Source organism: Leopardus geoffroyi, chromosome C1 (genome assembly GCF_018350155.1).
Source record: "Leopardus geoffroyi isolate Oge1 chromosome C1, O.geoffroyi_Oge1_pat1.0, whole genome shotgun sequence".
NCBI classification, from domain to species: domain Eukaryota; kingdom Metazoa; phylum Chordata; class Mammalia; order Carnivora; family Felidae; genus Leopardus; species Leopardus geoffroyi.
The window spans coordinates 111,681,960-111,708,012 of NC_059328.1; the positions used below are offsets into that span (position 1 = coordinate 111,681,960).

The 26,053-nt window shown below is 35.7% G+C and overlaps 1 protein-coding gene across 1 annotated transcript in view; it reads left to right on the plus strand.

The window, feature by feature from the left end:
- MAP3K2 (mitogen-activated protein kinase kinase kinase 2) overlaps positions 1–26,053 on the plus strand; it is a 104,105-nt gene that overhangs the window by 44,750 nt on the left and 33,302 nt on the right. The window contains exons 2-6 of the mRNA XM_045479413.1: positions 13,826–13,894; positions 17,521–17,639; positions 18,277–18,317; positions 19,555–19,654; positions 25,462–25,575. Coding sequence (XP_045335369.1) covers positions 13,888–13,894; positions 17,521–17,639; positions 18,277–18,317; positions 19,555–19,654; positions 25,462–25,575 — 381 coding nt within the window. The 5' untranslated portion in view covers positions 13,826–13,887. The remainder of the gene's footprint in view (positions 1–13,825; positions 13,895–17,520; positions 17,640–18,276; positions 18,318–19,554; positions 19,655–25,461; positions 25,576–26,053) is intronic.

The following is a 26,053-nucleotide window of genomic DNA, read 5'->3' on the forward strand; positions in this document are numbered from 1 at the left end:
AGTGATGTTGAGCATTTTCATATGCCTGTTGGCATCTGGATGTCTTCTTTGGAGAAGTGTCTATTCATGTCTTTTGCCCGTTTCTTCACTGGATTATTTGTTTTTTGGGTGTTGAGTTTGATAAGTTCTTTTTTTTTTTTTTTTAATGTTTATTTATCTTTGAGACAGAGACAGACAGAACATGAATGGGGGAGGGTCAGAGAGAGAGGGAGACACAGAATCCGAAGCAGGCTCTAGGCTCTGAGCTGTCAGCACAGAGCCCAACACGGGGCTTGAACCCACAAATCATGAGATCATGACCTGAGCCAAAGTTGGAGGCTCAACTGACTGAGCCACCCAGGCATCCCTGATAAGTTCTTTGTAGATTTTGGATACTAACCCTTTATCTGATATGTTGTTTGCAAATATCTTCTCCCATTCTGTCAGTTGCCTTTCAGTTTTGCTGATTGTTTCCTTCGCTGTGCAGAAGCTTTTTATTTTTGATGAAGTCCCAGTAGTTCATTTTTGCTTTTGTTTCTCTTGCTTCCAGAGACATGTTGAGTAAGAAGTTGCTGTGGCCAAGATCAAAGAGGTTTTGTCTGCTTTCCCCTAGGGATTTTGATGGCTTCCTGTCTTACATTTAGGTCTTTCATACATTTTGAGTTTATTTTTGTGTATGGTGTAAGAAAGTGGTCCAGATTCGTTTTTCTGCATGTCACTGTCCAGTTTTCCCAGCACCACTTGCTGAAGAGACTGTTTTTATTCCATTGGATATTCTTTCCTGCTTTGTGAAAGATTAGCTGCCCGTACATTTGTGGGTCCATTTCTGGATTCTCTATTCTGTTCCATTGATGTGAGTGTCTGTTCTTGTGCCAGTGCCATACTGTGTCGATCATTACAGCTTTGTAATACATCTTGAGGTCCAGGATGGTGATGCCCCCAGCTTTAGTTTTCTTTCTCAGGATTGCTTTGGCTATTCAGAGTCTTTTCTGGTTCCATACAAATTTTAGGATTGTTCTAGCTCTGTGAAGAATGCTGGTGTTATTTTGATAGGGAAGTTGATTTATTTTTGAGAGAGTGAAGGAGGGAGAGAGGGAGAGGGAGAGGGAAGGAAGGGAGAGAGAGAGAGAGTGAGTGAGCGAGAGAGAATGAATCCCAAGCAGGATCTGCTCTATCAGCACAGAGCCCGATGTGGAGCTCATCGTCACGAACTGTGAGATCGTGACCTGAGCCAAAATCCAGATTTGGATGCTGAATTGACTGAGCCACCTAGGTGCCCCTTAATTTTTTATTTTTTGAGGAACTGCCATAATGTTTTTCTAAGTGACTGCACCATTTTACATTCCCACCAGTAGTGCAGAAGAGTTTCAATTACTTCACATCTTTGCCAACCTTTGTTATGTTTTGCTTTAAGTTTATTTGTTTATTTTAAGGAGAAAGAATATGTGCACCACATCCACATGCAAGCAGAGGAGGGACAGAGAGAGAGGGAGAGAGCAAATCCTAAGCAGGGTCTGCACTGTCAGCCCAGAGGCAGATGCGGGTCTTGGCTTGATCCTGTGGCCTCATGACTCTGGGATCATGACCTGCACCAAAATCAAGAGTTGGATGCTGAACTAACTGAGCCACCCAGGTGCCCCTTGATAGTAGTTATCGTAATGGGTGTGATATGGTATTTCATTATGGTTTTAGTTGGAATTTATTTCCCTAATGATTTGTGATGTTAAGCATCTTGTCATATTCTATTGGCCATTTGTATATCATCTTTGGAGAAATGTCTATTCAAGTCTTGTGCTCATTTTTTATTTTTTTATTTTTTATTATTTATTTATTTATTTATTTAGTGTTTATTTTTGAGACAGAGACAGCATGAGCAGGGGAGGGGCAGAGAGAGAGGGAGACAGAATCTGAAGCAGGCTCTAGGCTCTGAGCCGTCAGCACAGAGCCTGACGTGGGGCTTGAATTCACAGACCGCAAGATCATGACCTGAGCAAAGTCAGACACTTAACCGACTGAGCCACCCAGGCGCCCTGTTGTGCTCATTTTTTAATCACATTATTTGTTTTTTGTTGTTGAATTGTGAGAATTTATTCTGGACATTAACCTCTTCTCAGATCAATGATTTTTAAATATTTTCTCCCATTCTGTGGATTGCCTTTTAATTGTTGACTGTGTCTTTTGATGCACAGAAGTTTTAAAAATTTTTAACTGCTTTAATGAGGTATAATTGATATAAAAAAACTATCTATTTGGTGTTGTATAATTTTATTAGTTTGGACATATACAGGTACCCGTGCTACTGCCACAATTAAGGTGATAGACATATCCAGCACTTTCCAAAGATTCCTTATGTCTCTTCTGTCTTTGGTAGTGGAAGGAATACTTAAGGGTATTTACCTTCTTAACAAAAGTTTAGGTACATAATACCATATCATTAGCTATAGGAACTGTGTTGTACAACAGATCTCTAGAACGTAGGCGTGTAGAATAACTGACACTTTATACCCATTAAATAACAACTTCCCATTTTTCCCACCTATCAGTCGTTGGAAACCACTATTTTATTCTCTGCTCCCATGAATTTGACTGTTTTAGATACCTTATAAAAATAGAATCATGTAGTATTCTACATGACTGGATTATGTCACTTAACATAATACCTTCCAGGTTCATCCATGAGAAGTTTTAAATTTTGATGAACTCCAATTAATCTATCTTTTTGTTGACAGTGCTTTTGGTGTCACATCTAAGGCATTGTTGCAAAAATTCTATGTCATGAAGCTTCTCCTTTCTATTTTCTTTGAAGAGTTTTGTGGTTTTCACTATTACATTTAGGTTTGTGATCTATTTTGAGGTAATTTTTGTGTTTGGTGTAAGGTTCAGTCTACATTTTTTTGCATAAGGGTATCCAGTTTTCCCATCACCATATGTTTACAAAACTGTCCTTCTCTATTAAATAGTCTTGTCATCCTTGTCAAAAATCATTTGACCATATATATGCAAGGGATTAATTCTGGACTCTTTTTCATTGGTCTGTGTGTCTTTTACACCAGTTCCACACTGTTTTAATTACTGTAACTTTGTAGTAAGTTTTGAAATCAGAAAGTGTACATTCTCTGGTTTGTTCTTTTTCAGGATTGCTTTGGTTATTTGGAGTCCCTTGAGATATCTATATGAGCTTTTGGGTGGATTTTTCTTTTCTGCAAAAAATGTCGTGGAGATTTTGATAAGGATTGCATTGAATCTGTAGGTCACTTTGGTAGTATCAACATATTAATGGTGTTAAGTCTTCTAATCCATGAGCATGGGATATGTTTCCATTTATTTATATATTTTAAATTTCTTTTGGCAGCGTTTCTGGCAGTGTATCATTGTACAGGTTTTTCACCTCTTTGGTTAGGTTAATTCCGAGATATCTTACTCTTTTTGATGCTGTTGTAAGTGGAATTATTTTCTTAATTTCATTTTCAGGTTATTCATTATGTAATGAGATGTAACTGATTTTTGTGTATTGATTTTGTATCCTGTAACTTTGGTGAATTTGTTTGTATGTGTGTAATCTTTAGACATTTGTATATAAAAGATCGTGTCATCTCAAACAGAGATATTTTACTTCTTTCATTCCTATCTGGATGCTCATCATTTATTTTCTTGCCTAATTGCTCTCACTGGAACTTCCAGTATTGTGTTGAACTGAGGTGGCAAAGTGGGCATTTATGTCTTGTTCCTAATCTGAAGATGGTAAATCTTAGAGGAAAAGTCTTTCATCAGTAAGTGTGATGTTAGGTGTAGGCTTTTCTTATATGCTCTTTATTGCGTTTAGGAAGTTTCCTCCTATTGGTAGTTTGTTGAGTGTTTTTTATCATGAAAGGGTATTGAATTTTGTCAGATGCTTTTTCTGCATCAGTTGAGTGTATCTTGTGTTTTTTGCCCTCTTCATTATGTTAATGTGACCTGTTACATTGATTTTTTCATATATTGAACTATCTTTGCCTTTCAGCAATAAATCCCACTGTGTTATGGTGTATAATCCTTTTAATATGCTGCTGAATTTGGTCTGCTAGTACTTTGTTGAGGAATTTTGCATCAATATTCATAAGAGATAATTGTCCAATAGTTTTCTTTTAAATGTCTTTGTTTGGCTTTGGTATTAGGGTAATGTTGTCCTCGTCCAATGAGTTAGGAAATGCTCCTTACTCTTCAATTTTTTTGGAATGTTTCAGAATTTGGAAGAATTGTTTCAGAAGAAACCATGTGTCAATGTTTGATAAAATTCATTAGTGCAACCATCTGGTCCTGGGCTTTTCTTGTCAGGAACTTTATGATTACTGGTTCATTATCTTTACTAATCATAGGTCTGTTTAGATTTCCTAATCATTATTCATTCTTGGTAGGTTTTATGTTTCTAGAAATTTTTCCATTTCACCCCTGTTATACAGTTTTTCATATGCAGTTGTTCATGCTGCTCTGATATGGTCCTTTTTATTCCTGTAATGTTCTCTTTCTGATTTTAATTTATTTGAATCTTTTCTGTTTTTCTTATTCTAACTAATGGTTTATCTTTTCAAAGAGCCAGCTCTTGGTCTTATTGATTTTCTTTATTGTTTTTCTCTTCTCTCTTTAATCTCTGGTCTAACCTTTATTATTTCTTTCCTTCTGTAAGCTTTTGGCTTAGTTTGTTTTTGCTTTACTAATTAAGATGTAGAGTTAGGTTGTTTTGAAATTTTTTTTGACATAAATATTTATAGCTCTAAATTTCTCATAGCATTGTTTTTGATGTATCCTATGAGTTTTGGTGTGTTGTGTTTTCATTTTCATCTTTTTCAAGATATTTTCTAATTTCCCTTGTGATTTCTTCTTTGAAACATTGGTTAAGAATTTACTGTATGATTGCCACATCTTTATGACTTTTCCAGTTTTCCTTTTGCTGTTAATTTCTAGTTTCATTCCACTATGATTGGAAAAATACTTTGTCTGATTTTAATCTTATTAAATTATTAAGATTTTTTTTGTGTGTGGCCTAACTTATGATCTATTCAGAAAAATGTTCCATGTGGACTTGAGAAGACTATGTATTGTACTGTTTTTGGATTGAGTGTTCTGTATCGGTCTGGTAGGTCCAGTTGGCCTATAGTGTTCAAGTCCTGTATTTCCTTACTGATCTGAATGGTTGCTCTGTTATTGAAAGTGGGGTATTGAGTTTTCTATTGTTACTGTGTAGGTATGTATTTCTCTTTTTCAATTCTGTTCATGCTTCATATATTTTGGAGCTCTGCTGTTTGGTGTATGTATGTTTATAATTGTTATATCTTCTTAATGAATTGACCATTTTCTCAATATTTAATGTCTTTTTTTGTGTCTTATAACAGTTTTGACTTCTAGTCTGTTTTGTCTGATATTAGTGTAGCCACTCTAGCTCTCTCCTGGTTACTGTTTGCATGGGATATCTTTCTGTCCTTTTACTTTTAGCCTATCATGTCCTTAGATCTTATAGACACTGTATAATAGGATCATGCTTTTTAAATTCATTATGCCATTCTGAAATGATACTCAACATTATTGGCCATGAGGTAAGTATAAATTAAAACTAGTGAGATACTACATCGTCACCAGAATGACTAATAGGGTTGGTGAGGAGGTGGAAGAACTGGAACTCTCATACGTTGCTGGTGGGAGGATATAGACTGACAGCTACTCTAAGAAAGTGTTTGGCCATATATGCTAAAGTTAACTATGTGTGTGTCTTAGTGACCTAGCAATTCCTTCTGTTGGTATATATCCAACAGAAATATGTGTTTATGTTCACTAAAAGTTATGTTCAAGGAGGTTTGTAGAGCCTATGTTTGTAATAGTCAAAAACTGGAAACTTTTATGTCCATCAATAATAGAGTAGGTGAATTAATTGAGATATAGTCACATAATGGAGTATTACACAGCAATGAAAATGAGCAAAATACTCATACAGATGATGTGGAAGAATCTCAGAGCTGTAACAGATATTGAATGAAAATAAATACAAAAGTGTATGTCTTCTGTGAATTAATATGAAAAGCTGGCAAAATCAGTCTATGGTAATAAATGTCAAAATGACAAAAATTAAAATAGGTTGTAGATAAGAACTTTCAGGTACAGATGTGATTCACCTTTGTTTAGCTTTTCCTACTAACTTGTACCTTTAATTTTATATATTTTGATGTTTTTGCCAATTTCAACCTCAGAATATTGGTAAAAGTACTGAAATGTTTGTTTATGTATTGACTGTTTTATTTATTTGGGAGAGAGAGTGTGAGCAGGGGAAGGGTAGAGAGAGAGAGAAGAGAAAGAATCCCAAGTAGGCTCCTCGCTGTCAGTGCAGAGCCTGAAGCAGGGCTTGAACCCACAAACCATGAGATCATGACTTGAGCAGAAATTAAGAGTAGGATGCTTAACATACTGAGCCACCCAGGCATCCCCATAGTTGTTTTTATAAATGCAGCCTTGAACTGCTTTTCCATTAGACTGATGCCTTTTTTATTTAATTTGTGGTTTAGGGAATTAACTGTTTTTCCTGAAAGAGATGTTATTGATTTAAATGGAAAAAATTTTGTGTTCAGAATACTTTATTTTGGAGGTTAGTCAAGATTTGTCTTGAACATTTTAATTTAAAAATTGAAAAAGGCAGTTGAGAATTTAAATTTGTAGAAAGACAATATACTGAATAAATTCTTCTCGACCATTTTGTGACATTCTCTGTGTCTATATGTATGGTAGGAGAATTTCCTATGCTAGCCATTTTCTTGAAAGGTGAACTGGAGTGACACATAGTATTCTAGAAAGTTTAAGTGAGAAATAAGAAGTGGGTATTCGGGTCCTAACTTTGCCCAGCTTTATGATCTTGAGTAAATTATATTATCTTTTTGTCTCTTCTAAGTAATGCTGCATTGAATATTAGTGTAAACGTTTTTGTGTGGTTATATGTTTTTAGTATTCTTGGATATATACCTAAGAATTGAAATAGTGATTCATATAGTTTCAGTGTTTCCACATTTTCACTAACACTTGTCATTGTCTGTCATTTTGGTTATAGCCATACTACTGGGTGTGAATTAGTAGGATGCCATTGTGGTTTTGATTTGCATTTCCCTGATGACTGTTAATATTAAGCATCTTCTCAAGTGCTTATTGGCCATTTTATATCTGGGAGAAATGTCTTTTGAAATCTGTTGCCCATTTTATAATTGGGTTAGTTGTTTTATTATTGAGACCTTATATATTTTGTATCCTAGACCCTTATCAAGTATATAATTAGCAAATATTTTCTCCCAGTCTGTGAGTTGTCTTTTCACTATCTTGAGAGTGTCCTTTGATGCACAAAAATGTTTAATTTTGAGGAAGTCCATTCGTTGCTTGTGCTTGTAGGGTCACATTTAAGAAACTATTGCCTAATCCAAGGTCATGAAAATTTATACCTTTGTTCCCTTCTGAGAGTTTTTTTGGATTTAGCTTTTACATTTATGTATTTGATCGATTTTGAATTAATTTTTTGCATACTATATGAGGTGGGAGTCCAACTTAAGGCTTTGGCGTGTGGATATCCAGTTGTTCAGTGCCAGTGAACTGCCAGAACTGGGTGGCTCAGTCAGTTGAGCGTCCGACTTTGGCTCAGGTCGTGATCTCGCGGTCTGTGAGTTTGAGCCCTGCATTGGGCTCTGTGCTGACAGCTCAGAGCCTGGAGCCTGCTTTGGATTCTGTGCCTCCCTCTCTCTCTGCCCCTCCCCTGCTCATGCTCTGTCTGTCTCTCTCTCTCTCTCTCTCTGTCAAAAATAAACATTAAAAATTTTTTTTTATAAAGACTGTTCTTTCACTGTTATCTTGGCAACCTTGTCAAAAATCATTTGACTGTAGATGTTTGGGTTTATTTCTGGACTCAGTTCTATTACACCAGTCTCTATTCTTATGTCAGTATTCCCATTGTTTTGATTGCTATAGCTTTGTAGTAAGCTTTCAAATCAGGGTGTGTGAATATTCTAACTTTATTTTTCATTTGCAATATTGTTTTGGCTCTTCAGGGCCTCTTGTACTTCCAAATTTAAGGATCAGCTTTTCTGGGGATTGTATAAATTTAAGGATCAGCTTTTCTGGGGGCGCCTGGGTGGCTCAGTTAAGTGTCTGACTTCCGCTCAGGTAACGATCTTGCAGTTTGTGAGTTCAAGTCCCATGTTGGGCTCTGTGCTGACAGCTCAGAGCCTGAAGCCTGCTTTGGATTCTGTGTCTGCCTCTCTCTCTGCCCTTCCCCTTCTCACCCTCTGTCTGTCTCTCTCAAAAATAAATAAACATTAAAAAAATTTTTTTAAAAAGAATTAGCTTTTCTATTTCTGCAAAAAAAAAAAAAAAAAAGGCCAATGGAATTTTGATACAGATTGCGTGGAATCTGTAGATCACTTTGGGAATATTCCCATCTTAACAATATTGTCTTTCATCCATGACCATGGGATGCCTTTCCATACATTTAGATCTTCAATTTTTTTCAATAATGTTTTATAGTTTTCAGTGTATACAAGACTTATTTTTCTTAAGTATATTCCTAAGTAATTTATTCTTTTTGATACTATAAATGGAATTTATTTTATTTTTTTATGTGACTTTTAAAAAATCTTATTTAAGTTCCAGTATAGTTAACATGCAGTGTTAAATGAGTTTCAGGTGTACGGTGTAATGATTGAACAATTCTGTATATTTCTTTGCTTATCAAGAGAAGTATACTCTTGGGGTGCCTTGGTGGCTCATTTGCTTAAGCATCTGACTCTTGATTTCCGCTCAGATCATGATCTCACAGTTTGTGAGTTCAAGCCCCATGTCTGGCTCTGTGCTGATAGTGCAGAGCCTGCTGGGGATTCTCTCTCTCCCTCTTTCTCTGTCCCTCCCCCACTTGCACACTCTCTCTCAAAAACAAATAAATAAACATTAAAAAAAAGAATTTAAAGTGTACTCTTAGTTCCCTTCACCTATTTCATCCATCCCCTCCCACTTCCCCTCTGGTAACCATCTGTTCTCTGTAGTCTGTTTTTTGGTTTGTCTCTCTTTTTTTCCTTTGTTCATTTGTTTTGCTTATTAACTTCACATATGAGTAAAATTATGTGTTATTTGTTTTTCTATAAAAACAGGAGTGCTTTTAGTCCTGTATCCAGTACAGTATTAAAAAGGAGTAGTAAGACTGGCCATCCGTTTCTAATCTTAAGAGGGCATGCATCTGGTCTTTCGCCATTAAGTATGATGTTAGCTGTGGGGTTTTTCATGGATGACCTTTATCACCTTGATGAAATTCCCTTATCTTTCTAGTCTTTCAAGTATATAAGGTAGTTAGATTTTGGCAGATGCGTTTTCTGTGTCTATTGAGATGATGTTTTGGTTCTTTTTTAATGTTATTTATTACATTGATTTTTGTATGCTGAACCCTACCTTTTGTGGAATATATCCCACATGTTTGCAGTGTGTAATCCCCCCCCCCCTTTTTTTTAATGTTCTGGATTAGGTTTGCTAGTATTTTCTTGAGGATTTTTATATCTGTTCACTTGGGGATCTAGTTGTCTTGTAATGTTTTTGTCTGGTTTATCAGTAATCAGTAATACTGGCTTCAGTTCTCTCTTTCTCTAGTTCTCTCTCTTTTAAAAATTTTTTTTTTCAACGTTTATTTATTTTTTTGGGGACAGAGAGAGACAGAGCATGAACGGGGGAGGGGCAGAGAGAGAGGGAGACACAGAATCAGAAGCAGGCTCCAGGCTCTGAGCCATCAGCCCAAAGCCTGACCCAGAGCCTGACGCGGGGCTCGAACTCACAGACCGCGAGATCGTGACCTGGCTGAAGTCGGACACTTAACCGACTGCGCCACCCAGGCGCCCCTCTAGTTCTCTCTCTTTTAATAGTGGTAGTTTTTTCTTAAATGTTTGAAGGCATGTGGTTTGGACTTTTATTTGCAGAAAGATTTTCATTTCTAATTCAATCTCATTAATTTTTATATTGAATTCAGATCCTTCTTGAGTTGGTTTAGGTAGTTTCTAGTAATTTGTGTCATCCAGGTGACCCAATTTATTGGAAATACAGTTGTTCATAGTATTATCTTATTCTTTTCATTTCTGTAAGGTTGGTAATAATGCTCTATCTTTAATACCTCAGTTTAGTTGTGTCTTTTTTTTTCTTGGGTAGTCTAGCTAAATGTTTGCTAATTTTCCACTCTAATCCTTATTGTTTCCTTCCTTCTGCTTGTTTGGGTTTCAAATGCTCTTCTTTCTCTAGGGTCTTTTTTTTTTTTTTTTTTTTTTTTTTTTTTAATTTTTTTTTCAACGTTTATTTATTTTTGGGATAGAGAGAGACAGAGCATGAACGGGGGAGGGGCAGAGAGAGAGGGAGACACAGAATCGGAAACAGGCTCCAGGCTCTGAGCCATCAGCCCAGAGCCTGACGCGGGGCTCGAACTCACGGACCGCGAGATCGTGACCTGGCTGAAGTCGGACGCTTAACCGACTGCGCCACCCAGGCGCCCCTCTAGGGTCTTAAGGTAGAAGTTTAGGTTACTAATTTGAGATCCTTCTCATTTTCAATATGAACATTTACAGTTAGAAATTTATCTCTAAGTTGTACTTCAGGAGCATCTAGTAAGTATCAGTATATTTTGTTTTCATTTGCATATATCTCAAAGCATTTTCTAATTTCCTCATGATTTCTTTTTTGATCCATTGATTCTTAAGGAGTGTGGTGTTTTATTTTCACATATTTGTGAATTTCCCAAATTTCCTTCTGTTTCTGATTTCATTGCATTGTTGTCAGGGAACAGACTTCATATAACTTCAGTCCATTTATACTTACTGAGATTAGTTTTATTGACTAACATGGTGTGTTTTGGAAAATGTTCTGTGTGCATTTCTGAAGAATGTGTTTTGGGGTTGAGTGTTCCGTGAAAGTTTTATAGTGTTATTCAAATCTTGTTTTCTCACTGATTTTTCTGTTTATTGTTGAAAATTGGGCATTGAAATCTGCAGCAATTATTTTTGAATGATCTATTTCTCCTTTCAATTCTGTAATTTTCTTCTTCCTGTATATTGAGTTTATTGTTATGTGCATACATATTTATAATTACTATAATATAGTATATACTATATTATAGTAATTATAATTGATGAACTGGCCATGTTTTCATTATAAGTGTTCTCCTTTGTCTCTAACAATTTTTGTATTCTCTTTTGTCTTCTATTAGTATAGCAGTGTAGATCTTTTCTGACTACTGCTTGCGTAGTATATCTTTTTCCATCTTTTTACTTTCAGTTTTGTCTTTGAATCTAAAGTTGTGGACAGCATATGGTTGGATCATGTTATTATTTTTTTTAAGTTCATTTATATGTTAGTGCTGATGGGGGCAGAGAGAGAGGGAGAGAGAGAATCTCAAGCAAGCTCTGCACTGCCAGCACAGATCCCAACATGGGGTTCCAACTCACAAAACCATGAGATCATGACCTGAGCTGAAACCAAGAGTTGACACTTAACCGACTGAGCCACCCAGGCGCCCCACCCCGATCATGTTTTTTTTCTTTTCTTTTCTTTTTTTTTCTTTTTTCTTTTCTTTTCTTTTCTTTTCTTTTCTTTTCTTTTCTATTCTATTCTTTTCTTTTCCTTTCTTTTCTCTTCTCTTCTCTTCTCTTCTCTTCTCTTCTCTTTCCTTTTTAATTTTTTTAATGTTTAATGTTTATTTTAGAGAGAGAGACAGAGTACAAGCTGGGAGGGACAGAGAGAGAGGGCGACACAGAATCTGAAGCAGGCTTCAGCCTCTGAGCTGTCAGTAGAGAGCCCGATGCAGGGCTCAAACTCACGAACTGTAAGATCATGACCTGAGCTGAAGTTAGATGCTCAACTGACTGGCCACCCAGGCATCCTACCTGATCATGTTTTTTTTTAATCTACTGTGCGAATCTCTATCCTTTAAATGGTTTGTTCCTTCCACTTATATTTAATGTAATTACATATGGGTAGAATTACATCTGCTACTTTGTTTATATTTGTGTTTTATGTGTTGTATCCATTTTGTACCACATTTTTCTATTACTGCTTTCTTTTGTGTTAGATATTTTCTAGTATGCTAATTTAATTTTATTTCTTTTGCCGCTTTTAGAAAGTTTATTTTTACCAGTTGCTCCAGATATTACAATTAATAACTTAAAACAATGTAGTTTGGGGGCACCTGGGTAGCTCAGTGGATTAAGCATCTTATTCTTGATCTCAGTTTAGGTCAGGATCTCATAGTTCATGGGATTGAGCCTTATATCAGGCTGTGTGCTGACAGTGTGGAGCCTGCTTGGGATTCTCTCTCCCCACCCCCCCTGCCCTCCCCTACCCTTGCATGCTTTCTCTCTCTCCTTCTGTCTCTCAAAATAAATAAACTTAAGGGGCACCTGGGTGGCGCAGTCGGTTAAGCGTCCGACTTCAGCCAGGTCACGATCTCGCTGTCTGTGAGTTCGAGCCCTGCATCAGGCTCTGGGCTGATGGCTCAGAGCCTGGAGCCTGTTTCCGATTCTGTGTCTCCCTCTCTCTCTGCCCCTCCCCCGTTCATGCTCTGTCTCTCTCTGTCCCAAAAATAAATAAACGTTGAAAAAAATAAATAAATAAAATAAATAAATAAACTTAAAAAAAAATAACAAAAACCAAAAAATCATTATAGTTTGAGTTGATACCATCTTAATTATTGTGGTATGCAAACACTTTTATATAACACCATTCTTCCCCTTTGTGCTGTTAAACTGTTATATAAGTTATATTATTGTATCTTGTGTGCCCAACAAAACACTTCAAATTATTGCTTTGTGCAGTTTCTTTAAACCTGTGTATTTCTTGTTGTTGCTTGTGGAGAAGAGTTAACATGGTAGGCCTCACTGCATATCCTTAGAAAGAACTGCTTAAAAGATCCACCCTTGGCTAGCATCTGAGAACTTACCAGGGTCCATACCTGCCTAACTGATAAGAATGCTCGCTGTGCCTAAACTGCTTATACAAACAGTATAGTTTGTGCTGAATAGCTGCTTTTCTTCTGGGAGTTAGGAATTTTGGTGTATGCTAGGCAGAGGGTACATATTGATCAGTCCCTAATAAAAACCCTCGGTGCAGAGTTTCCAGTTTTTCTGGTGTTGTCATAACTGATTTCTGGGGTTGGGGGGAATTAAAGGTCTCATATGACTTTATTAAAAAAAGATCCTTAGGAGCTAGCCCTCACCTTCCCTGGTCTTCGCCCCATTTGCCCTTTCCTTTAGCTTATTTTGCTTTGTGCCCTTTTGCTATAGTAAATTATAGCTGTCAGTACTACTGTGTCACTGAGTCTGTTGAGTTCTCTAGCAAGCTCTTGAAACTGGGTGTTCCATTACATACTGCTATAATAGATTACCACAAATTTGGTGGCTTAAAACAACATAAATTTATCATCTTACAGTTTGGGAAGTCAGAAGTCTAAAATGAGTCTAACTGGGCCAAAATCAAGGTGTCAGCATTGCTATGGTTCTTCTGGAGGCTGTAGAGAAAAATGCATTTTTCTTGCCTTTCCCACATCCTAGCAGCTGCCTGTATTCATTGGCTCATGGCTGTCCCATTCCATCTTTAAAGCCAACAATGAGTGGTCAAGCTATTCTTTTGCAGTACCACTCTGACACTTTCCTGCTGATTGTTTATTTATAAGGATCCCTGTGATTATGTTAGGTCCAGCCAAATAACCCAGGATAATCCTCTTATCTTAAATTTTTTAATTTATCATATCTGCAGAGTTCCTTTTGCCATGTATATATATATATATATATTTTAATGATTAAATGTGTTTATCTTTTTTTCTCCTCAGGCAGTAAAGAATGCTGATGGAAGAACCATTTTCCTAATTTTCAAATTGTTGAGCTTGTTGCCATGATGGGTGAGTTCAGACTAAAGGCAATTTTCATCTATAATTAAAGGATAAAATGGGGAAGAAAAATTTTTCTCTGTGTGTATGACCAAACATTTTTATAAAGAAGTTTTATGATGTAATAGACTTCTGTAATGTTTTGTATTTAATAGATTTTAGATTAAAGCACTTTTTCAGTTAACTTACATATTTGGAATGACCATTTCATGCAGGATATCCTAGTAGGGACATTCAAAATAAACTACTAAAATGGATTGAGATTTACTTAGAGTCTAATGGCCAGAGAGAATACTAGATAAGGAAACCTGACTTGTAAAGATTGAATAAATGCTGAAGAATGAATTGTTGTAACTGCCCAACTATGTAATGTGGTATCATAATGTTAATGGCAAGGGAGGCTTTCCTAAAGTATGGGAGTGGGTTATAGGTTATTTACTTTTTTTTTCCCCTTTTCCCCTTGTTGAAGTTTCCAACGTGAGACAAAGGATTGGACAGGGAAACACTAGAAATAAATGGACCAAATGGCACCCACCCCATCCTAAATGGGAAAAAATGGACTGAGTAGTTGGAAGCTAAGTTTTTAAATCTAGACTGATCCCATTTTCTTAATTCTGACATATACTTGTTCATGTTTATCTTTGTCACATTTTTCTTATCACTTGTTTAACAAACGTTATTATTCACTCTTACATGCATATATGTGACAGTATAGGCTAAAGAGCTTAAATTTGTCAATGTTCTTTAGTGGAGGGTCTGTACATTTTCAGTGTGTCTCCTTGTGGCAAGTGTGTAAGCCGAAGCTTCACCTTCCTGCTTTTTAAATTTCTCTTCATTTCTCTTTTTGTAACCATGTGTGTAGTGCCATCATGTGGCCCAAATTCTCCGCCCAGCTTCACCTCCAGTTCCAAATTGGATATTTTTTACTGAACTCCTATCATCTTTTCATTTTGGTTGTTCTCACTTGCAGTCTGAGCTGTGTATTAATCAAATCCAGTTGTACCATCCTTCTCAAATAACACTTCACTATAGTAAGCAACAACACAAGGAATAGTCATTGCTTAAAAACTTATACAAAGGTATTCACAGAAAACTGAATATTTAAAAGTATGAATCATAGGTATTTGAATTTTAGATTGAGGATGTTCTCCTGTAATTATTTTACAAGCATAATGAATAAGCATAGAAGGAATCTAAACCTTTCTGATAAAAGATTTTATTGAAATTATTTCCCAAATAATTTGTTTTTGTGTTCAGGTAAATGTCTTTTCAGCATATCAGAAACCCACTGCTTCATCTGTGTGCCTTTGGTCAGACTCTGGCCTCCTCCTGTAGGCATCCTCATTGCCTGTTTGATCAACTCATGATCTTTAAGAAATTTATAACCTGTCATATCTGCCTAGTACCAATGACCACCACAGAGATTCTTGATAGAGTAAAGCAGCCTAAGAATTGTTACAAGAGTGCTTATAGTGGATGTTCACCACTTTGCATGATCTTTTGTGAATTTGTTAGTTTACATCTTGTCAGCGTCCTCAAAGTAAGTTTCTTATTGGGTACTTAGGTATGTCATGTGATTCTTCTTCAAGCTGGAAAAAGAAGGAACTCAGTTAAATTGCCCTTTATTTGCATGTCATCTCACTGAGAAGTTACTTTTATTCAAATGGTCCTCCTTACTTTTTTACATCTACAGTAGGAAGCCGTACTTGTTTTTTTATTTTTTACTTTTATTTATTAAAAATTTTTTTTTTCTTAACGTTTATTCATTTTTTGGGAGACAGAGACAGTGCGAACGGAAGAGGGGGAGAGAGAGACACACATAATCCGAAGCAGGCCCCAAGCTCTGAGCTGTCAGCACAGAGCCCGATGTGGGGCTCAAACTCACGAACTGTGAGATCATGACCCGAGTGAGCTAAAGTCAGACGTTTAACCAGCTGAGCCACTCAGGCACCCCCATACTCATTTTTTTTAAACAAGGAAATTAGTATATGTAAATATGATAAGAGATTTAAGCCAGGCATCTGTTCATTTTGGTATTGTGATATTAAACATGGGAAAATATCTAAATTCAAGTGTTTAGGTTTTCTCTAATGAAGAAAATAATTAGAACATATATATGTACTTTTAAGTTTTCGAGTTCTTCTCTCTCGAATGCTTAAAAGTATTACTTAAATACTTAAAAATCCAGTTAGGATTAAAGAGCTTACCTTTCTCGAGAAGGTTACATGAGAATATTTTATTCCAGTTGAGATCATTCTCAGCTTATTTTTTTCCTAAGGGCAGATTTATTTTTATCAATAAATGACATGTTCTGGCTTGGACCTGTGGACAGAACACACTTTGTGATTACATTATACCTGGCTGGCTCAGTTACTGTTTGGCTAAGGTGACGTGATGAAATTGTATTTTACAAAGAATATTTTGTGAAGGATTATAAAATTTTCTCTAAACCTGGAATTTACTGATAAAACCTTTGGCAGCATTAATTTTAATTTTAATTTAAATTAATATGCAAGCAGTCTCATTATAGAGCAGAATATATTGAGTATTATAAAAAATTAATACGTTAGGAAAGTCAGCTATTTTGTGTGTTTGAAAGGCTGATGAAGCCATTGAATTGCCACATTCTTTTTAATGATTTCTCTTTACAGGGTAAAGCATGTTTTAATTATTACTACTCTGAAACATAAATTATTGCTCACCAAAATGGTTGCATCTTAAAATGTAATCTGTAAAAGTCCTTCAATTCCTTTATTGATTATTTGCTGATTATCATTAGTAGAATTGGTTTAATTCTAGTGATTTACTAGTGAAAATCAATTAAATTATCTCCAAACTTTCCCAGAGAGCATATAATTGGTATTACTAGGAGACTCAGACTTACAGTCTTAGAAAGAAATTTTTGATTTATTTGGAAGAAATTAAAAGTTCATGATCCTTTCACTCAGTTTTATGGATTCACCCCCCCTTTTTTTTTTTAAAGGAATGCATTTTTCTTACATTGTTACATTTTAAGTTGTTACTGGCTGAGATCCTTAAGCAGCCTATTAAATATAGTCTTGTTGAACTTTATGGTGAGGAAGTACTTACAAATATCAGTAGGTCATTTATTATTCACAGATAAAGCCTTTTGTTTCTGACTTGAAATACTGATGAAAATCTCTAAAAGGAATTCTGTACTTTGAACATAAATGCCAAATAATGATGAAAGTCATTTATTTTTTGCCTACTAGCTTTAATTAAAATTTTAGCTATTCTATTGATGTTTTATTTAGGAATCACAGAAAGTAATTTGTCATGATAGGGCTGTTTTCACCCATACACTAGGATGTTACATTATTAGAAGAGTCAGAATGAGTTTATCTTGCCTATAAATGTCTCATGTGTAAACATTTGGTACGATGCTAGTGCTTGAGTCTAGTGCAGTTTTAATGTTGCTTGTATTCAGTTTTTAAATAATGGAAATTTTATTTCACCAAAATAATAGAAGTATAGGCATTGAAAATGTTCTAGATGCATTTTTGCGTTAAATTAACGCATTTTGCATTAAATTTCATGATCAAATTTGTGTTTGATGTCTATGATAAATACATATTGAAATTATGATTCTTTGTGTCTATTATTTTAAAAATACCTAGATGATCAGCAAGCTTTGAACTCAATCATGCAAGATTTGGCTGTTCTTCATAAAGCCAGTAGACCGGCATTATCTTTACAGGAAACCAGAAAAACAAAATCGTCATCACCAAAAAAGCAGGTATTCTAATAAACACATATTTTTATTGTATGAATTATTTGCCTTGAATATCCTAATCTTATAGAGGGTTTGTTTAAAGTGTTTGTCTTTTACATTTTTGAATCAAATATTTTTTGTCATACATTTTTCCTAATGGGTGTGCATTTTTAAAAATGGTAGAGTTTTCATTGAATGTAGTAACTGCCCTCTAATACTGATATTTCATCCATTCTTAAAGCACTTAAGATAAACAAATTGTTTTTATTTAAAATAGTCTGTTCTGTTTACAAATGAGCATCATTTTGATTTTTGTAACTCAAATTTGTTTGAGATGTCCAACACGAAAAGTGGGAATCCAATGTTCTGTATTTCCCTCTCATAGGTTTAGCAAGGGTCTCATAGTCATGATCACTAAGAGATTTTGGTGCTCTTTGCTTTCAGCCCAGAGTCAGCAACACAGTTCTCAACTCAGCTCTTTGACAGACATTATGAATTGATTGGAGTTCACACTGAAAATGAAACCTCCTTTCCCCCTGCTTTTTTTTTTTTTTTTAAATGAGTGACTAAGGGGAAAAAAAAATGAGTGACTAAGAAAAAACTATCTAGAAATTGTAGAAATTTTATCTGATCTCTGAAATGATTTATCATTTCATTACAGAATGATGTGCGAGTCAAATTTGAACACAGAGGGGAGAAAAGGTAAGCAAAGAAACACTACATGCCAGTTTATTGATTTAATCACATAAGTCATAAAAACCATTAAAAGTTTTTTCTGGACTTTAGTGAAAGTTGATGGCTTACAAATTGAGAATGGAATAGTCCTTTGGTAATATGTAACATGTACTTAGACTTAAAATAGAGTCTGTCAAAATTTGGGCTAAAGTTTAGTAACAATTATTAATGTTTTTATTTTAGGAAATAAAAAATGTTGGATAATACAGCCTTTAAATATTACTATTTCCTTTTATTTTTACTCAGTGGAAATCAAATATATTTCTCCTTATCATAATTGTATTGTCCCTTCAGATATTATATAAAGCTTATGTACATGGATTTAACATTCATAATTTTGATTATTCTCAAGAGACCTCAGTCATATGACATATATTTGATTAGTAACATTGAGGAAGATGATTGGAATGGTGGCTGTAAATTAATTATCAGAGGGATAAGCCTAGCCTTCCATTGGGTATCTGTATCTTAGTGCAGTGGTAGAGGTGGTGGTGGTGGTGGTGGTTGACAACAAAATTGTTAACAAGGCCTAATAGGAGATAGAGAAGATGGGATTTCACTTCTGTTATTGGTGTCTCATTAAATCCAGTTAGTGAAAGAGCATCCATTTTAAGGGCTTTAAACAGGCTCATGAGTCATATAACCTGAAGATGTAAAAATGTTTTATATAGAGATGTCAACAAAATTGGATATACCACATATACCATCCACTTGTCCAACGTGCTTTTTTCCTATTGTTCTTTTATGGATATTTTCTCAATTCTTTCCATTCATTGAGCATTATTTATTAAGTACTGTAAGTATTGGACCATAAAGGAATAAAGTGAGCAGAACAAACATGGTCCCTCCCCCATACTACAGTCTAATATAGTAATTTCCAAGCTTAGGTGCTTGCTCCCAGGGTCAGCATAGGCTAATCTTTTGAGACACAGGAAGAAAATACTAGAATTAAAAATTTTTAATTTTATAAAAATACTTATTTTGGGGATATGCTTACATGATATATAGGTCCTCAGAAATGTTGAGTTGATAAAGGTACAGAAATCAAAATTTGAATCTCCAAAGAACAAACAACTTTATTCTTTTAATAGTTTTGTTGCATTCCATTATACAGAGGTCACATAGTTAAGTTTAATTTTAATCACTTTTTTCAGTGAACATTTTACAGCTGCTCTTTAATAATCTTAAAATTCTGTCCACATAGAATCCTTCAGTTCCCCAGACCAGTTAAACTGGAAGATCTGAGATCTAAGGCTAAAACTGCCTTTGGACAGTCTATGGATCTCCATTATACCAATAATGAGGTAAACATGTACAGTTTAACTTTCAATAGCTCTTATTTTGGAAAGTAGTATGTTCATTTAAGAGATTGTTTTAGGAATATTTATTTAGAAATTGATAAGGATATGGTATGCTAGAGAAACAAAACACGTAAATTTGTAAATTTTAACTAACTGAACTGTGTGTTTTCCATTGTGGAAAGATTTAAAGACAATACTGTGCAAGTAATTGAATGAGAACATATTGAGGGAGGAAACATACGTATTACTTAGAAGTTTGCTGCTTATTTATGTTTTATTTTCACTCTGTGTACTTTTTTTTTTTTAATTATCCTCAAGTTAACATACAGTATAGTGTTGGCTTCAGGAATAGTAGAATTCAGTGATTCATCTCTTACATATGACACCCAGTGCTTAATCCTGAAGAGTGCCTTCCTTAATGCCCCCATCACCCATTTAACCCACTCCTCCCAACGCTCAGTTTGTTCTCTGTATTTAAGTCTCTTATGGTTTGTGTCCCTCTCCTATTTTTATCTTCTTTTTCTTTCTCTTCCCCTATGTTCATTGTTAAATTTTCTCAAATTCCACAATGAGTGGAATAGCTATAAACATTGAGGTGCATGTGCCCCCTCAAGTCAACATTTTTGTATCTTTTAGATAAATTCCTAGTAGTGCAATTGCTGGCTTGTAGGGTAGTTCTGTTTTTAATTTTTTAAGGAACCTCCACACTTTTCCAGAGTGGCTGTAACAATTTGCATTCCCACCAACAGTGCAATAGGGTTCACCTTTCTCCACATCCTCGCCAACATTTGTTGTTTCCTGAGTTGTTAATTTTAGCCATTCTGACAGGTTTGAGGTGGTATCTCATTGTGGTTTTGGTTTGCATTTTCCTGATGATGAGCGATGTTGAGTATCTTTTCATGTGTCTGTTTGCCATCTGGATGTCTTCTTTGGAAATTGTGTACACTCTACCTTTTGATGAACTGTCTTTTTTTCTCATACTCTACATTTGGGTGTATAGACAATAGAGCTTTGGTAGTCAGACATTTTAGCTAAAACTTTAAAGGATTATTTTCAAGTTGCTTAGGACATGATTAGATCATTATGTTTGTGTGTCGGTACATGTGATTTTAAGGGCTTCATCTGGCACTGAGGAGCTCTGTGTTCTGGACCACCCCCCCTTTTTTTAATGTTTATTTATTTTTGAGAGAGAGAGACAGAGAGAGCACAAGCAGGGGAGGGCAGAAAGAGAGGGAGACAAAGAATGTGAAGCAGGCTCCATCCAGGCTCTGAGCTGTCAGCACAGAGCCCGATGCAGGGCTCAAACCCATGAACTGTGAGATCACGACCTGAGCCGAAGTCGGACACTTAACTGACTGAACCACCCAGGCGCCCCTGGAAAATCCCCCTTTGAACCTTCTTAAAATTCAGATTGGATTAGATAATCCCTGAGGTTTCTTTAAGATCCTTTGCAATCTCAAGATCTTGAATCTTAAAAATTTCAGGGACAATTTAATTGGTTAATTTGTTGTTTTCTCAGAAAATACTTGCTGAATTTGCCAGGCATAATGCCATGATTCATGAATTGCAGTGCTTCATGGAGTTTATAGGCTTGTGTTTGTGGTAGAAGCAGACAACTAAATAATGAGTTGTTCAAATATATTAAGTTCTTTGAAGGACAGGCATAAAATATCATGAAAAACAATGAAGGCAAGGGCAGGTAGTACCTGTTCTGTTTAGATGGTACTAAGGAAGAACTAAGGTGGTAATATTTAATTACTGTCACTTGAAGTATGAAAAGCCAAACTTGCAAAAAGTTTGAGGGCAAGAACATTCTTGGTAGAGAGCCATTGAGAAGCATACCTACAGAGATCCTAAGATGGAAAAGACTAGTTATGTTTCAGGAATAGGAAAGTTCTAGTGCGAATGGAGTAATGGTGGAGAGCTTACTAAAAATTAACTTGAGAGAACATGTAAAAGTGCTTTGCAAATGTTAAAACATTGAGCAAATAAAAATATTTGAAAATACTAGATTTTCAAATGAGTCATTATTAGTTTAAAACAAAAACTATGTTAATGTAGTTTGTCTAAAGAAACCACTTACAACTGAAAGCAGAACATATTTTGAGAAAGCAAAAACCCATATTCAAACAAATAGTATCCCTGAACAAAGTGATGAGTATCATACTATAGTAATACCTTAATATTTTATTTTTTAATAATTTTTGGGTTTTCATTTAGCCACGAACACCTCTTGTTGCCTGGCCCTGTCTTGGCACTTACTATTTCTCTTTGTGCCAGCCTGATTTCCACCTGCCAGTCTGAGGGCTTTTTAGAGGTACAGCCATAGGGTCTAGGCGGAAATACAGATAGGGATACCAGGGGGTGATGGGAGAATGAGACTCAAGGATGGTGTGGGAGGTGGGGATAGGTAGGTTCCACTTAACAACAATGGTAACTTGCTGGATAACACATCCTTTATAGGCCCCTTTCCTGTCTTCCTCATTCCTCTGTACCAGTGTTTCCTGGTACATTTTCCCACATACAAAGGCTTGAACTTGAGTCTTTATTTTGTGGTATGATTTTAGGGGAATCCAGATATATCTTTGTTTTTGATTTTAGGGGAATCCTGATATATCTTTGTTTTTGTTTGGCCTAAAATTGTATGATGGAAAGCTTTCAAATGCCAAGATACATTAAGTCTACAATATTGTCTTGGTCTAGCAGTCTAGTAGGTCTATCAAGAAAAATGAGGTCAGTTTGACATAATTGGCTCATATTGTCCCTGTTCTAGGTCCTAGAATTGCTGTTTCATCCCCCTGAGTTCTCCAATTTGTTTATATAATTTTTTTCTAGAGTTTTCTTAAGGATTGACACCAAGCTAATCTGTAGTTTCAAGAACCTTCTCCCTTTTTATAAAAGTTGGAAAATTTCTCCCATTTTCAGTTTCTTTTTCTCATGCTTTCTGAGGATTTCTGTGAGTGGTTCTGCCATTATATCTGGGTGGCCTCTTGGCAGGAATGTGGTAGAAGAGACATTAAGTAGGGTAAGATCACGTTGTTTAAAATTTCTCACAACTAAGAGATTCTTTTGAGACTGTGATTCTGTGAGTTAACCATGTCCTGATTCACATCATGACAAACCCAATGCATGCCCTTCAATACTGAGGGTACTAGGGAAAAGCTTATAAGGTCTATTAGTTTTGTGGACGTATGGACAAGCAAAAAACTCATTTATACTGCTTGTTATTCCAGTTCTATAGATATTTTTTTTCTAGTATAAATCCCTGTGTTCTAAAAGAACCATTATTCTGTAAACTTCTAGTTTGCCAGACTCAAAACAATGAGATTTAAGCTGTGATTGGTTGGCTCTGTTAGTTGGGCTCCTCTTTATCTAATAGTGTCAAGCATGTGTGTTGTCGTGTGTGTGTGTGTGTGTGTGTGTGTGTGTGTGTGTGTGTGTGTATGTGTATTGCCACGGGAGATAGATGTGAAGGTGTGCAGGCAAGGAAAGTGGATTTTCTAAGATCTTTCTCTCTCTCTCTTTTTTAAGTGTTTATTTTGAGAAAGTGCGGTGGAGGGGCAGAAAGAGAGAGTAGAGAGAGAATCCCAAGCAGGCTGTGCGCTGCCAGTGCAGAGCCTGATGAGGGGCTTGATCTTGAACAAACCATGAGATCATGATCTGAGTTGAAATCAAGAGGCGGAAGCTTAACCAGCTGAGCCACCCATGTGCCCCAGATCTTTCCCATTTTAGATGGTTAGAGGAAGAAAACCTTTCTATGGACTATTATCATGTGTCACTGTGCAAAGTCAGGCAAATAAATCACTTCTTTTAAATTTAGGTTCTATTGCATGGGCTTCAGGACCTAATTTTGAGTTTTTGGGAAGGATTTACATTAACCCACAACTGATGTATCAGTATTAAGACAGAGGGAAGTAGATTTCATGACTGAGGCTGAAATGAATTCACTAAGCAGGAAAACATTGTGTAATGTATTTAATATAATTTAGATAAGCTGGGATTTGTTATTAACTCTTAGTCCTCATTTTAAAATTGGTAATAGGTGACTTTAGAACATACAAGGGATCACATGAGAACCATAGGCAGTAGCCCAAGCTGCCAATATATATACTCGTCCACAATGCCCAGATTTCACATTAGTAAACTGAAGAACAACAAAATCATTTATGTTAATATTTTGTTATTGTGATTTAAATAGTGTCTTTTCTCCCCAGAAGCAACAGTGTCTTGGAGAAGTAAGCGATCCATTTATCAATAAATGTATAGTAAAAGTAAATATTCAGGTTTTCCCCTCAAATGAAAAACTGGAAAAAAAAATCGTCTTTGCTTTAAAATGTTTTCTAGTGCTTAAAATATAATTAAAAAGAATACAAAAGATAGGAACAAGATGTACCAATATGGTTCATAATCAATAGGAAAATAAAAGGATATTCTTTTTCATTTATGCTTATTCTGTGATACCAAACAGTTAATATTCTTTTTTTATTAGAAAAAAAAATTCTCATAGAGGAAAAAAAGGCCTGGTTATAGTAGGTAAGTTGGAATAGTACAAAACTACTAAAGTAGCTACAAACAGATATTGGGAATATAATTTCAAGTACCTATTAAGTAAATTTAAGTGGATTGTATGGTGGAAATCACGTTAGTCTGGAATCCACATTATTTGTGTTTGGAAGCCTTTATTAAAACAATGGCTTTTTTCCATAAAGAAATCTGCAGAGAGTGCACACCATGTCAGCTTGTGGGTTTGGGTACAGATGATGCTTTTGCCATATGATATGCATTAAACAGTATTTACCAAGTAGTTGCCATGCATTCTCTGTGTCAGTTATTAGTGCCTCTGTCCTCAAGGCATTCATACTGTAGAGGACCCCAAACTAACTAGGCCTTTACATTTGAATGGCTTCTATACTGTACTTAATTAGAGCAAGGTAACAAGTGTGCAGTAGGTTCATTTATTTTTATTCTGTCCTTTCAGTGGAATGGAATATACTTTGAAGATTATTGACAGTTGTCCTAAGCGATTAAGTTTACATTTTTTTAAAAAAAGAAAAGAGTATTTGATTTTCTTAAGTTGTGTGAATCATGCTTTCTCATAGACCTTTCAGAGGCTTTTTGTCCTTTATAATGTCTGATCCATAAGAGGATCCAATCTGCTAATGAAAGCAGGTTTCCACATTTAGAGTTTACTATGGATGGCTGACCCATTTAGCTGATTTATTGCTGGTGTAGTCACCAGGATCAGAGGGTGACTACAGTCCCCAGGTGGACTGTAGATTGCAGGTACATTGTTAGTGGTCCCTCCATGGCAGCTGCTACAGATGCTCATTGTATTTGGGATGGTGATACTCACTGTAGGTATGCAAATCTGGAGAATGCAAATCCGTGGTAGTATTACTATAGAGAAAAACCTGAGAGTTTCATCAATGCAGATGAAGGATAGTATTGTATGTAGTTTTTGTGTGTGCTCCTTAATGCTGTTTTGGGGTAAAGATACTATACTTTACATTTTGCAACATTATGGAAATATCCTAGAAAATTAATCTTTAACCTTTAAATGTGTTTTTTAGAAGAATTTAATGATGATTAAAGCAAAAAAAATTTTTGTCCATATTCAGTCTTATGATTTTAGTGGTGGCAGGATGGGAAGAGTGAAACAATTTAGATACATCTATTCATTCAGAATTTCATTATACTGACAAAGAGCCAGGGTATTTTGAAATTTATAATTCCATAGTAATGAAGATGGTCCTGAAAGGACTTCACCCGGTGAGATGGTTGCATGATTCATTATGTTCCCTTCTGTTCAGTTGGTAATTCCATTAACTACCCAAGATGACTTGGACAAAGCTGTGGAGCTGCTGGATCGTAGTATTCATATGAAGAGCCTCAAGATATTACTTGTAATAAACGGAAGTACACAGGTATGCATTGAGACATCTTTCAGTAAGGATTATAGGATTTGTGCCTGTGAAATATGTAACATAGTTACATTCTATAATCATTGATATATTTTCAATATAATGAAATGTAAACTTACATAATGTAATTGCTATAGTTTTTTTTTTTTTTTTAATTTTTTTTTTTTTTCAACGTTTATTTATTTTTGGGACAGAGAGAGACAGAGCATGAACGGGGGAGGGGCAGAGAGACAGGGAGACACAGAATCGGAAACAGGCTCCAGGCTCTGAGCCATCAGCCCAGAGCCCGACGCGGGGCTCGAACTCACGGACCGCGAGATCGTGACCTGGCTGAAGTCGGACGCTTAACCGACTGCGCCACCCAGGCGCCCCAGTAATTGCTATAGTTTTATATCCTTGCTCCTCAAAACCATGTAGCCAAAATTATAAGTAAGTATAATATACTGTACATATGGAACTAATAGAAATACTGAGAACTTGG